The following is a 14,353-nucleotide window of genomic DNA, read 5'->3' on the forward strand; positions in this document are numbered from 1 at the left end:
TAAAAAAAAAAAAAAAAAAAAGGAGGAGCATTTTAGCCCCAGACCTCAAAGTCGCGGTTTAAGCGTTTGTCAAAAGCAATCTGGCAAAGCTCTCCTCCCTCCGAAAAGCACTTGCACTTACCAATCTTGGGGTAAGAGTGTCCCAGTCCTTACATCTCTTTCTTCAGCATCCTTCGGCCAACACCAGGCAGTCTTAGGTTAAGTGGGAAAAAAAATAGAAATCGGAAGGGAGAAAAGAGACTCACACACAGCACAACATCATATATTCCCCGGAGCAACCTTGGCCTACATCCTCAGGACAAGCTCTGGGCGAACTGACCGCTAGAGTGGGAAAAAGGTCGGTTTGGGGGCCAAAAACTAAGAGGTGGATTATTTTAACTGCTAGTGGTTGGGGGGGGGGAGGCCCTAGAGGGAGGGTAGAGAAAGGGGGGATGATTGGAATGAGAACACGTAAAAGAAAAACACGAAAAAGAAAAAAAAAATCTAGAATGAAAGAGCCTTTGAACTCTTACAGGTAGGTAGTTCTTAGGAAGAATGCAGACGTGTGTACGCGCTAAAGGAAAATCTAGATGACCCCTATTCTTTCCATATCTCCAGGATCTGGCCTCAATTGGCTTCAAGTAGAAAAAAAAAAAAGGGGGAGAATTTTAATTGAAGTTTCACCTACCCTGCTTGTTGGAATGGCTGCACAGATTTTCACGTTGGAGAGTTCCATCTGTCTGGCAGAAGCGGCAGTGGTGTCGGGGGCAGGTTATCTGGTAAAGTAGGAATGTACAGGAACCCCGCCCTCTAGGCACAGTTATACAACCCCAGCAACCCGTCTCAGCCAGCTCTAAAACCTCTAATGATCTTCACCTTCACCCTTTGTTAGCCTATTTCTCCAACAGGCACTTAGTTCCAAACGCAAGTAGCCACTTCGGCTATTTATAAAATTAATTTCTCAAAAGCAAAATTACTTCAACACAAGCAAATTCCTCAACAATGTTGCAGGAAACACACTTTTTAAAAACCACATTCATATATTTAGAGCTCTAAATATATATTCGATTTACCCACCTATTTGGGCGAAATATCCACCAACTTAAATATATACAATTATACGAATACACTACATGGCTCATTTTCTTTTTGTCTCTCTACACTTGACTTTATGCAAGTCATATAAACCACGTAAAATCTTCCATGGCTATAAAGATACTTGTATTGAATCTTGTTAGTTCTGCACTTCATGTTCACTTGATTTCCAATTTTGTAACAAGCTGAAGAAACATATTTGGAAGAATTCTCTCCTTGCTCTAGTTTAAATCATTTTCTTAATGTTTTATATATCAATGATTTGTATTAACTTTATACCAGATGAATTCAAGCAAAATACTTAAAACTTGGAGACACACTGCAATTTGGGAATTTGAGTTTTAAGTTATGATCATTTTCAGTTCCAAAATCTCAAAAAGAGCAACCTCCATCTCATTAAGAATAATTATAAGTATTAAAGAAAAGCTTCAAAAAGTTTTGAAGTGTTTTTTTGGCATATGCTAATCTTAACTGGTAAAGGTTGGTGACAACAAACATCAACACAGTGTTACAACCAATTTGTTGCAAAAAAAAATGTATTAAATGGCATGCTAGAATACTGTATGCTTTTGTAAAAGATAACTTGAGAGATGATAGGACAGACTGAGATAAATGAAATGTTCATACTGGGCTTCAGGAGGCCTTCACAAATTTCTCTCTCTGAATATCCCCCTCCCTATTTTGTATGCGTATTCAACAAGCTATTCTTACTTCTAGTCAGATCCATTATATATGTAACTTAGAGATGTATCCAAATAGAACTTCCACTCTGGTCCCTAGCTCCTATGAGTTCAAAGAAGTCAATTTTATGCTTGACCTCAAAATAAAAAGTTTGCCACTGAAATTCTATTTCTCAATCATGCAAATGAACATTTATCACAAATAAGTATACTATTTAATATGGCCAGAAAAGAAAAAAAAAAACCACCCCAAACTGGTGGAACAACTCTTTCATGTCTATGTCCCTTTGCCTCACTGGAAGAATTCAACTTTCTTTTTAACTTTTGATAGGCAAAAGACTATTTCTTCTGTGCCAGTACATTCTCATTCCACAAATAAAATCCACGGTAAAAGCAAACAATACATCATCACCTTTTTCAGTCTAAACACATGCTTTTCTTTGAGCTGTTTTGGTTCCCACAAATATGTAATGGGGATTTCCCTTGCCTAACCTCATTCATTTGGACTCTACTACTATTTTTAATATCAGTCATAAATTTGGTTTCTAAAACAATTTATTTGTGGAAATTTCTTTCATGCTTCATTCTGAAGAACGGTTACATTTCAAGAAAGTTGGACCTCTGGTGAAACTGCTCTCACATTAAGAAGATAAAATCATGTCCAGTCTGCTTTAAGGAGATAATTAAACTAGCTGTCTTGGTCTATTTTAGTCGATTTCCCATTTGTGTATATTTGGTTCCAGCTCTTTTAATTTTCCTGGACTTTATCTTTTTTTCTTAGATAGCATTTCTCTCTGTCTCTTTCTTTTTGGTAGTGGGAGATGCCCCCCCCCCAAAGATCCTCTTTCCCTTTCTTCTCTTTTTCTCTCCCTGTCTCTCCCTTCCACAACCCACCCATTCCTATGCACTAATATTAACTATTCTGCATTTCTATTTCAATCTATTTGAGGCAGCTTGCTTCTCTCTTAGGCTTTTTTTTTTTTTCTTTTTTACCTGAGCAACTCTCTAAGTGTTTGCCGATAACATCTTGGGGACAGATTATTTTTCATTGGGCCCATTGTAAGAAGTAGCCAGCTTATTGCATTACTGCAGAACACATTTCAGACTATACAATTGTAACAAATGAACAACTTGTCCTCCATAGACTCTCCACAGGATCCAATTAGTTACTAAATCTTTTACTTAGGTTTTCTAATTATTTTCTGGAGTCATAGCAATTGGGATACTGAAACAATTAAAAAATGTTTTCACTTTTGTTTCAGATTGGTATATATGCATATATACATGCATATGTATATTGTAAATTAAAACAGAATCATGACTGTAAGCAAAAGGAACAGATCTCTAGATTAAATTATACAGACATATTGAAAAGGGAATCAAATAAATACCTCTATGTTGTAAAAATGAAAGGAAAGGAGAGAGAGGCATTTGATTTCTTCTGAACATCTAGAATTTTAAGTTGTTATAATTAAAAATATAAACATTGATTTGCAAGTCATTACAACAGGTGATCACTTCAGCAAATCTATATTGCAACTTCAGCACATCTTTATTAGAACTCTTTCATTGTGGGTAAACAGCCACAAAAATAAATGCTGACTTAGAAAGTATAAATACAAATATTTAAACAAAAATATTTGCAGCATTCATAGCGCAAATTGTACCTGAACTGAAGGGCTCTGTGTGTCTATATATATATTACATATGTGTGCATTATATTTACTTCTATCTAACCATATACATATATTTATTTATAATTTGCCAAATGCTATAAACAAGATACCTGAAACAAATATATAAAAAGCATTCTATCAACTGATTTGAAAATAAACACAAGGTAAATAGCTATGCACATAAAATTAAATTATTGGTTTTGTTTTCTTTTGTTTTTTGCTGTATATCTACAGAAACTTAAAGATACCAGCTGACAAGCCTATGCTTTCTTTAAAGCTAGTGTTTATTAAATAGGCCTGCTCCTTGTAAAATTTGATTCCACAATGGGAAAAAAAATACTATTTTCATTTTTAAAGTCTTAGTTCAAATGAAAGGAGCAGTCAAATTTTAGTTGGCTGAAAAAGCCTTTTGAATTCCCTAGAACTTTAATGGTCTTTTTAAAAATTAGCTCTACTTAATAAAAGAGACAAAAGTATCAAGATATATATGAATTTAGCCTATTTTTTATTTCTGTGTGTTCATAGTAAACATTTTTGTAAGTGACAAACACGGGCATATGACCACAGTATCACAATCAAGAAATTTTAAGACAACATTAACAATCACTCAAATTGATGCGGCATTTGCGCAACACAGGTTACATATTTGCAAGGTTTTACCTATAAGTACAATAGGTATTAACATTTCACTACATTTAGAAAAAATAAAAGTGACCTGTTAGTGACCACATACATCAAAATATACACAACACAAACTGAAGGCAATCATTAATTTTGTCCCCTTCCGATTCATTTGAATGGGCAGTGCTGCCAACTGAAACAACTTTCCTTTTTTTGTTTTTTTTTTTTTCTTTTTTAATACTTAGCATACCAAGTGCATTTTAGAACCCAATCTTTGGTCTAAAAGTAAACAAAAGAAAAAAAAACAGTTTTGTAAAGAAAAGGACAAAACAATAAATGGCCAAAATAATTTCTTGGGCACCTTTACTACGAATGCTTCTTAAATACAAATTACAGTTTAACATTTTAAAACTCTCCCCATAATTTAGGTTGTTCTCAAGGTCTGCGTCCACCATAAAGATCCATGATAACTTATAATACTGCACACATGGAAATCTGGCGGCCCTTAGAGATAGACTTGTCAGGTTTGAATGAAATGGCAAAGCAGTCACTATTTAGATACACATTCTACTATAATTTTGACTTCCAAACCTTATATTCTACAATGTATTCTCCCCACATTGCACCTCGCTGACACTCCACACCTTGTTAGAATAATAAACAATCCTAAAGACTGAACAAACGTACAGAAATGGGGGGGGGGGCTTAATAAAAAATACCTGGACTTATTTTTTAATTATCATTTACAATGCAAATGTGTGTAAAACGTTCACTTACAGTCTGGTCCCAGGGATGTTAATGTATTAAAGGGTTGGAAGAAGACCCCTGATTTTGATGTGTGAAATAATCAGACAGTCCCCCGGACAGTCCCGTCGTGAAACTTGGCAAAGAGGGTCTTAAAGACTCACAGGGCAGGGTCGAGGGGGCCTGCGGAGACGTGGAGGATGACGCGGCCCGGGCGCTCATGGACGTGCTGCTCTGCGAAGTCATTGACGGGTGCGGGACGTGGGGGAAAAAGTAACTGGTCTGGCCCGCGAGCAGGTTGACGGAGCAAGGGTTGAGGGAGTAGGTCCCGGAGCAGGGCACCGACAGGCCGCAGGGCACCGAGGCGGCGAGCGCGGCGGCCGTGAGGTGGTGCGTGGCGTACGGGATCTCCCCGTTGACCAGCCGGTCCACGCTCAGGCCGTTGGCCGTGGAGAAGGAGTGGTTGTTGCCCAGCGAGTTCTGAGTCAACACGGAGCTGTAGGGCATGGGGTGGCTGGGGTAGGCCGACGTGGTGCCGTTGTAGCTCAAAGTGCTGCTGGCGCGGGGGTGGTGCAGGGACAGGAAGGGCGACATGGGCCAGTAGAGGGAGCCGGCGCGGTCCATGAAGGTGAGGCCGGTGGAGGTGAGGCGCGCCCCGCGCTTGAAGGCCAGCTTGGCCCGCGACGTGGTGGAGCGGCGCCGCAGCTTGCCCGTGGTGCCGCCGATGAACACGTCGTCGCTCGACGGGTCCAGCATCCAGTAGTTGCCCTTGCCCGGGTCGTCGTAGTGGCGGGGCACCTTCACGAAGCACTTGTTGAGGGACAGGTTGTGGCGGATGGAGTTCTGCCAGCCCTGCTTGTTCTCGCGGTAGTAGGGGAAGTTCTTCATGATGAACTCGTAGATGCCGTTGAGCGTGAGCCGCTTCTCCGGGCTCTGCCGGATGGCCATCATGATGAGCGCGTTGTAGCTGAACGGCGGCTTCTCGTACTTGCCGTTCTTCTTCTCGCCCTCCTTGCCCCCCTCCCCGTCCTTGCCNAACCGAATCCCCCCGTCTTAGGGCAAATAGCTCCCGTTTCCGGCTGCCTTCCCACTGTATTGGGTCATTTTCGTTGGAGGGTCAATATGGGTCGTTATTGATTAAAGTTTGTATTCACGGTTATTTTTAAAAGCGGGGGGCGGCGGCGGCGGCAGCGGTGGTGGAGGGGAGAGTGGGAGTGCGGGGCGAGGATGCCAGGAGAGGGCAGGAAATGGAGGAGGAAGAGGCAAGGCGCCACTTTCCCCAGCCGGCCCTGCAGGCCCGGCTCTGGCATTTCTGAGCCCGTAGGAAAACTGTGCCCCTTGTAGGTAACACTGCAGCGAGGCTTTGCGTGGCTGGGGAGGGAAGGCCCACCCCTGGCGTGGGGAGGGGGTGGGGTGCCCTACACCTTGGGGGAGGAGGGTCTGGAGGAGGTTTGGAAACGGAGGGCTGAGGAGGAGGAAGTGGGCTGGCGAGCGNATACCAAACAATCTCGAAATAAACCAGGTAACACATGCTATGTCTATGTGCCTCTTCCTTCCCCTTCTCTCCTGCTCCAGATCGTCGCTCACACGCCGGGTGACTGACTCGGTGTCGTTTCCTCCTCGCCGCCGCTACAGCGTCTCCTCAGCTTCTAATCCGAATTGGAAGCGAGTAGCCGCGAGCGATCACCCTGGAAATGTTTCATTTTGCTTGTTGACATTGGACGGGGGAAATAAGGGTGGGCGGCTATTTCTTTCCTTTTTTTTTTTTTTTAAAGCCTTCCTGTTTTCACTCCCCTCTTTGCTTTTTTTCTTTCCGTTTCTCAAATGCTTTTGATTTGTGCGGGCCTTAATGCTGAATTAACCGCATGCTAAAGCCAGCCCTTTCCCACCCTGAATGCAGATGGAAGGCAACTGGAAGCCTCGGGTGCGTGGGTCCCACAATCCCAGCTTCTTGGGCTTTAGACCTGGGAAGGTTCGGTTGAGGGCTGAAGTGAGTGGGGAGATTGTGATTCGGGGGCTTTAAAAGGATCCCGTGGCCAGGGGCAGGGCTAAGGCCCAGCATTTCCCAGGGATTGGAATTTGGTGCGGAGCACACTGATCAAAGGCTGTTTCATCCCACATGGGTACGAAACATACCACATTTTACGGAGGATGTAGCCCTAGAGAAGAGGGAGGTGGAGGAGAAGCATAAATGAGAGGCACTCTCCCCCTCCTCTGTAAAATAAATAATCATAAAACATAAACATTTACTCACTTTGATAAACTCTCAAACTGTCTGGCAGATGGAGGATTTAAGAAAAGGAAGAAAAAGCGACGCCTGTGTGTGATGTTAAAGTTCAGTTCTAATACGAAGAATGCGATTGATGGAAACAAGAATACTCAGGTTAAAAGGGGGTTATCCCACCCTCCCTACCCCACTCGCCACCTTGAAATCCCGAGAAAGAAAGAATAAACTCAAGAGAAGAACAGACCATTAGAAATAGCCAGTGATTTTAAAATACCGATTATGAACACCAAAAAGAAACCTTGAACATGGGACTAACCTCATCTACCCATCCTAGTGTATGGATCCCACCCCCATTTTTACATATCTCCTTACTGAAGCTATATTTACATGTGGGGAAGTTCAAGGGTCCCAGCTATCAATGTTGGTAGAGGCATGGCCCCAAACACTGACTTCTAAGCTCCAGTTTCTTACAGAGCCGGGTGAGCTAATGGGCTTTGTGGACCGGCTGGAGAGCTGTGAGCCTTCCTCTTTCTGCCTGCTTTCCCCCTTTCTCTTCCCTCCTCAGGCCTGTTTTTCCTACTTTTCCTCAACTCACTTTCCTCCCTCCTCCCCCCTTCCTCCCTCCTCCAGCTCGCACCCCCCCCTTCTCCTCCATCTAGTCCTCTCCCTCACTCCATTCCTCCACCTACTCCTCCCCGTTTCTCCCCTCACAACCCCCCTTCTCATCCCCACTTATAATGGCACACAAGGGCTCCCTCTGAGGTGGACGGCCCGGTACGTTTTCGTAGTCGGTCTAGCGTGAAATGATTCGGTGTAACCGGATTCTTGGGAAAGGACAGGTTACGTAAACATTTACTGATGTGGAGTAACTATACTATTTGTACTCTGATATGCAGGAAGGAAAGTGTTGATTAACACAGAAGAAAAAAAAGCGAAATTAGCTGATTGCATGCTCATAAGTGCAAGCTGTCATTGAACTGCTTTTAAAATAGACACAGCTGGGTGTTTGTGTTGAAAAATTTCTTGTGTTTTTGCTAATACTGAAATAAGCATGATTTTGTATACCAAACATTTTCAGATCATTAAAATTTGTAATCTGTGCTGGTTTTAAACACAAAGAAAAGAAACAGAATCATTTCGATGTAAAATTTGCTGATATTATATTAACTCAATCAGGTCTGTACAAATTGTGCATTGTGCCTCCTAAAATCTGTTTGATCAATTTAATACACAAAGTGCCAAACGTGGGTATTGTTTGTTAACATTGGACATTTTATTCAAATCTGAGCTCAGCAGCAAACTGGAGGAGCATTCCTTGAATACAACACCAGCACTGACTGATGAATTTTTAATGTTTTAAGGTGTTTCTTAGGTCAAAGCTGAGTGTGCATTGTTTTGTAATCTTGCATAAAAATTTAGCAGGTGAAAATAAGTTTTTCTTTTGTTTACTTTCAAAAAGCAAAAACTGGGGTCTGCTAATGAGAGCTGTAATAATCTGGTTTTATGTGCCAGGAGCTGATATTGACTGGGAAAATATTTTGCATGCAAATTAAGAATGTGTTATATTATTTTAAGGATTGCACCGATGCAAGTTTCAAAATAGGGTATTTGTATAGGAATAGATTACAGTTTAATATAATCACTCTAGAGATCTATTCTCCCTAATGACAGAGGTCATTTCCAATTTGGGGAGAGCTGATTTTATTATCATTTTAATAATTTTAATTGGACTTTATGGTGACATAGAGTACTGTATGTGTGTGTATACATATATATAGGTGTGGGGGTAGGCTTGCTCAACAAAATATGCACTATTTACTCAGCAGCCCACATTTATCTCAGCAATGGCTTCTTTTTAGAACTGCTACTAGATGAAATGGAGGGGGAGGGGGTTCTTGGGCAGAGCATTGTGCAAGTTGAAAGTCCCTGGATGGAGCTTTGTAAAGCCTACTGGTCAATCTGGGTGCAAAATGGATTTGAAGGACTGCCCATGTCCATCTCAGGACCTTAGTCCTAAACACGTGAAGCCCCAATTCTGTATTTCCACCTCAGTCTCTATGATCACTTTCAGAAGACAGAGGGCATCCAGTGGTCTGAGATCTAAAACAAATTGTGTAACATTCTACTAGTTTCTCATATTAGCTTAATCTTGATCTCTCACACACAAACATCTAGAAATGTACTCTGTTGATGAATCAAAGCAGAAGTTAGAGCAAATGCAATTTTCTGGTATATATAGAGTAAATATCTCACTTTCTCTGTCTGCAGTCCCTACCTCACCACGTTCCCCGAAAAGAGGACAGGCCTCATAAAGAGTGAGCAGTCCCAACAGGAGAATTGCTTGGGAAATGAATTCGATGATTTCATCTCTAGTTTTAATTAATAACCAAGGCGCCACAGCCTATCGCATCTGAGTAGGGAGCAGCACATTTAGTTTTTCCATTTGGCGGTGTTACATTAAGTCTTCTTTAAGGCCTTTCCCCCCTGCTTTCTGTCGGCTTTTTCACTTCTCTTTCTTTCCCCCCTTGGTATCTGCTGGTAAAGGAGGATGGGTCATTTTTACCTAAAATCCACTTTGCTTTTGGCTCCCTGGACAGAGTGTCCTTGGAGTGGCACCAGGCTCTGGCCAAAGCTCTCTTCCTGCAGATGCACTGGGAGTCCCTGACCCCGGGACGTTTGGGAACAAGTGGAACTCATACAGAGGCATCCAGGTATTTCCAGAGACTGACGAGCGAGGTCTGCAATCGCTTCCTAACAGCAGGTAATGGTGCTAACATTTAGTGATTATAAGTTACTCTTTAGCGTGTTGTATCTTTGTTCTGTGGGTTTTGGTTACAGGTTACACGATTAGGTTTGCGAGAACAGTAGTGAACTAAACTTCTCAGTAAGAGGTCTTCACACCAGGGAAGTGTTACTTTTCTGCAGCAGCCCTGCCTCGTCACTCATTAGGGAGCTGCAGGTTGTCAAGCCGCTGCTGTCAGCACGCACGCGCGCACCCCCAATATCCCCGNGTTGTGTGCGCGCGCACGCGCGCACACACAGACCCCGCAGTAAAACTAAATTAAGAAGCCGATGATTAAGACAAGCGTCTACTAGGCCTGTCATTTCAGCATCCTTCCATCATAACATTGTGGCACAGGCAATTTTGCTTGAGAACCTCGAGAAAAAAAAAAAGACTATGGGAGAGCCTCATATTTGAGAGTCGAAATGTTAAACTGGTAGAAGTTATCAAAGCTTTAGAAGAGAGAACATCCAAGGTAAAGGAAGAAGGAGAAGAAGGCCTGAATAGAGACCCCGGAGACTCCCCAGGCAGGTTTTTGTGATGCTGTCAGAGGTCCCAAACTCTCTGAAGGCAAGTACATACTCATCCAAAGAAACTGTGGGACATCTGCGGCAAAATACAGTCGGGAGGAGCTCCTTCCTAATATTACCCTGTGGAGAGCGAGACACAGAGCTCGACAATGAAAAATTCTCACCCTAGTGTCGAAGGACTTTTAGAAAGTCTTTCTGAACCTTTCAAGTATTCTACACATTTTTCGTAAATATAAAATGCCCACTACCCTTTCCTTGCTTCCCGTTATTTGCCAGCCTGCTCAAGTCGAGGGTAGACACTTTTTAGGAGTTGAGTCTCTGATAGTGTGAGGGCAGCAGGCATGTTCCATTTCTTGACCTGATCCAATTGGGAAAAATTATCTCACACCTTTTGGGCAGACCCTCTGAGAGGTCCTTTTTCTCCCCTAGTTGTCCAAGGAAATGGCACAGCTCATCCTTTAAAGGAGTCAGGAAATGCTAAAGAGAAAGACAAAGAGGTGGAGAGGCGATGGTAAACAAGAATGATGGAGGTCTTTACCTTCACTCTGGAGTCTATCTGGAAAGGGAGGAATTGAGATTTGGCAAAAGACACACAGGATAATGGATTTTCTATCAGTGGGACACCGAAAGAGGGAGAAAAGGAAAGACTTCATAAATATATATCAGGCTGAAAGAAGAACTTACAGGCCTCAAAATGCTGAACTCCTAACTATCCTGTCACTGTTCTCCTTAATTAGTTGGAGCTTCAGTTTGATTTCCCGTGGGAGCCTGAATAATCTACTTTGGGAAGTATTTAGGAGTCTTCAGAGAATGTGGTGCGTCCACTCCCCTCTATTTTGAAGCACCTTTCTAAACGGCCCCCCATACTCTGGTTGTGAGGAAAGATGGATCGGTGTCACTTAGTCGCGGTTTTTAGGTGGTCAACTCTCAAAGGTACACGAAGAGCACTGAACAGCCCCAAGTCCGTATTGGAGAGTGATGAGTTGTGTTTGAGAAGACACACTCGTACCTACTAACAGCCTGTGAAGGAATGAGGGAAGAGAACAAACTGCAAGCGCTGGGGTGGGCAGGCCAGGAGGCACGCAGAGAATCTTCCCATCACAAAGTCCCTCTTCTCCTGGGGAATGTCGAACGGGAGAAAGTAAACTCTGCTAGTCCAATACATCACCTCCCTTTCTAAAACCCCAAATGGACAAACCAATGCGCCCGTTTTGACTTCCTGCCTACCTCATACCCACCTTCCTTCTCACTCTCAAACTGCGGTTCCCGAAGATCTTCCTCCTCCCCCTCCTCACAGCCGTGGAGAATCTATTGGTGCCGCTGTTTCCCAAAAGGTCCGGATCTTCCTCCTCCCCCGCTCACCCCCCTGAGGCCGTATTACCCCGGGCAGTTGCCGGAGGAGACCGTCGCCGTCCCGGCTCCCGGGGCCCGCGCGCCGCCCCTGCCCGCGCACACCCGCGCGCGCCTGCCCCGCGCTCCTTTGTCGCTGCAGCCTGCCGAGCGCACTCAGGCTCAGAGGACCTGCTTTTAGGTTTCATTTCCGGATTTTCCCCCCTTACAGTTAGTTACCTTTGCAGACGAGATGTCTCGTGTTTGCACATCACACCGGAAGCACACACACAGATCAATATTTTTGGGCTAAGAGGTCATCTGCTACGGGGAACGCGGAAAAAAGAGCGACCAGTTATTGGTTTTAGGCTTCTTAATTGTATAAAGCGCAGCTCCGAGTTAAAAGACTAGGGTTCGTGTAGGCGAAGTTCATTCGAATATGCAGTTCCGTGTACGGCATGTTGAACCCAGTCGGGGAGGGCAGTTATATCCCCATTTCTGCCCTGCCCTTCGGAAGAAGCCGCGTGTAGGGAGGAGACGAGCGGCCAAGGGCAAGCTAGACGCAGAATGGCGTCAGGAACAAGTTTCCGTTAGCACCGGGAAAACAAAACCATCAGACTCCCTCGTTTCTGAATCTACAACAAAGGTAGTGAGGGTGGGGTGGGGGGGGTCACTTTTATTTTACAAACTATCCTAGATTCTTGTTTACCAGTTTGAGTATCTCCCTCCTTCCCGGGTTTGTCCTAAGGCACGAAGGAGACCAATGTAATAATGTTCATGAAAAAAGCCCGGTAGGCAAGTTTGGCTCCTGAGTGTGTGGACTGTGGATCACCACGGCGAAGAGGTTTTCTTTCTTTTTCTTTTTCTCCCCCCCCCCCCCCCNAGCATGAACTTGTTAGGTAAGATAGATGAGGCCGCGAAGACGTGGAAACGCAGTAAAAGCCCCTTTGGAGAGCAGCCTGCGAAGCTGCAGGCGGCGGCCGCGCGCTGCCTACGAGCCGAGCGGCGCAGGACTCGCTCCGAAGCTGCCCCAACTCCCGCCACGGCGGCCCCGGCGACACCCCTCGCAGCGCTGGGATCGCCGCCCGAGCGGCCTACCCTTTGGCCTTGGAGTAAACAGCCCAGAGGAGGAGAGAAACGGCCCCTAATTGGGCTGAGTGTCTGCCCTCCAGCTCGGAACACTGAACTGGGCCCGCAGGTTTTCTCGCAGGAGGTTGGAAGCCTGACCACCAAATAGTCAAAGGCTGGGAGACGCTAGGTTTTAAAGGAGTCACACATGAAACGTTATTTTTCTCATTAATTAGAAGTAATTCCCTTTGCCTATTTATATGCATGTTCACGCAATCGATCACACACCGCGATTTACTTGAAAAAATGGTTAGGGTATCTTTAGCACACGCTCCTCGTTCTTTGTCTCCTTGAACATTTTCAGCTGATAGTGTGGCTGGTTGGGATCAATTAGCACTGGATTTTGCCCCAAGATTGCTCCCCAGGGCAGACAAATAGAGCCAACTCATCTCCAGCGATGTTTTTCGCCCACGTGCGTATCCACGCCAGGGCTTTAGAAGCAGTTCAAAATCCCCAGCCTTGGTTTCACTTGATTTTGTTGTTGTTGTTATTGATAAATATTGGGTCATACACAAGGCACTTGTCAGAGCCTTTGGCTCAATCTCGCAGCTGCAGCTCCTAGCGGGGCGTTTGAGTCGTGTCCTAGGAACTGGAGGGATTTACTGGCAGGAGAATTGCACATTCTCTGCTCCTTCAGTTGCAGAGATGGTCTTTTAAAATCCCATGTCCTGTCTGCCTGCGCTCACGTTTATTTCTTGATTTGTTCAGATACGTGAACACTGGGGTGGATGTTTGTGTCTTTTAAATGTATTTTGTTTTTAATTGAAATGGTCTTTTTAAAAAGGAGGGAGAAACTATTGATCCCAGTCGGCTAGGTGTATCTGAAACCAAGAAGAACAGAGGCCAGTAAATAGATAATCGTAATTACGGCTGGGTCGGGGTTGCCGGGTGGTGGCGGTTGGGTAGAGGGGACATTTGGGGGTTGTGTAATTGGAGTAATATATACAGTTTATCTTTCGGCTGTGCTGTGCATACTCGTTCCCTTGATACATATTCCACATAAACTGAACCCATGGTCGGCTTGTCTCGGCATGTTTAAAGCTCCAGACACCCAACAGTATCATTACAGGAAAGAGACAAAACCCCCAAAGACTCCAGGCAGGGAGACGGCTGCCTTTGGGGCGAATGGGGAATTTGTCTCGGCGTTGGACGGTTCGGGTTAGCGCACCCACTGGCTCAGACTGCCAGGCAGCCGGGGTCCAGGTCTTCCCCGCGCTGAAGTGCAGGGAGGGGGTGGGGATAGGGGTGGGGAAAGAAACAGCTGATTTTTGACATTTCAAAGGGACTCTTTCTATTTATCAGTGTTACCGAAGTGTACGTTACTGGAGAAACAACAAAACAAGCATAGAGCTGCAATTTTCCAGAAAATAGGATCCCCAAATATAAAAATAAAAAAGTAGCAGATAAGATGTATAATTCAATCAAATTACACAAAATTGCTTGAAAATCCAGAACAGTAGCGATCCATTATGCCACTGTTTTATTAGTGACAAGTACAATTACTCTAAAATAAAGAACACTGGTGAATATATAATTGGCTGTAATCATGTTAGTGTTTGAAT

At 44.1% G+C, this 14,353-nt stretch overlaps 1 protein-coding gene and 1 long non-coding RNA gene across 2 annotated transcripts in view; both read right to left on the reverse strand.

Moving 5' to 3' along the window:
* Positions 1-753, reverse strand: part of LOC144238820 (uncharacterized) — a 21,102-nt gene extending 20,349 nt beyond the window's left edge. Inside the window, exons 1-2 of the long non-coding RNA XR_013337217.1 lie at positions 668-753; positions 122-192 (exon numbers count right to left, since the gene is read on the reverse strand). This is a non-coding gene — a long non-coding RNA (uncharacterized LOC144238820). The remainder of the gene's footprint in view (positions 1-121; positions 193-667) is intronic.
* A 3,165-nt stretch (positions 754-3,918) lies between these two features.
* On the reverse strand, positions 3,919-5,807 carry FOXG1 (forkhead box G1). Its single transcript, XM_077772742.1, has one exon. It carries the CDS (start codon positions 5,744-5,746, stop codon positions 4,847-4,849), a length of 900 nt encoding a protein of 299 aa, XP_077628868.1. The 5' UTR covers positions 5,747-5,807; the 3' UTR covers positions 3,919-4,846.
* Between the last annotated feature and the right edge of the window lie 8,546 nt (positions 5,808-14,353).

Source organism: Crocuta crocuta, unplaced genomic scaffold (assembly GCF_008692635.1).
Source record: "Crocuta crocuta isolate KB4526 unplaced genomic scaffold, BGI_CrCroc_1.0 scaffold116, whole genome shotgun sequence".
NCBI lineage: Eukaryota > Metazoa > Chordata > Mammalia > Carnivora > Hyaenidae > Crocuta > Crocuta crocuta.

Excerpts from the sequence above, each read along its gene's own strand:
- FOXG1 (XM_077772742.1), bottom strand. The coding sequence starts at position 5,746 with ATGATGGCCATCCGGCAGAGCCCGGAGAAGCGGCTCACGCTCAACGGC.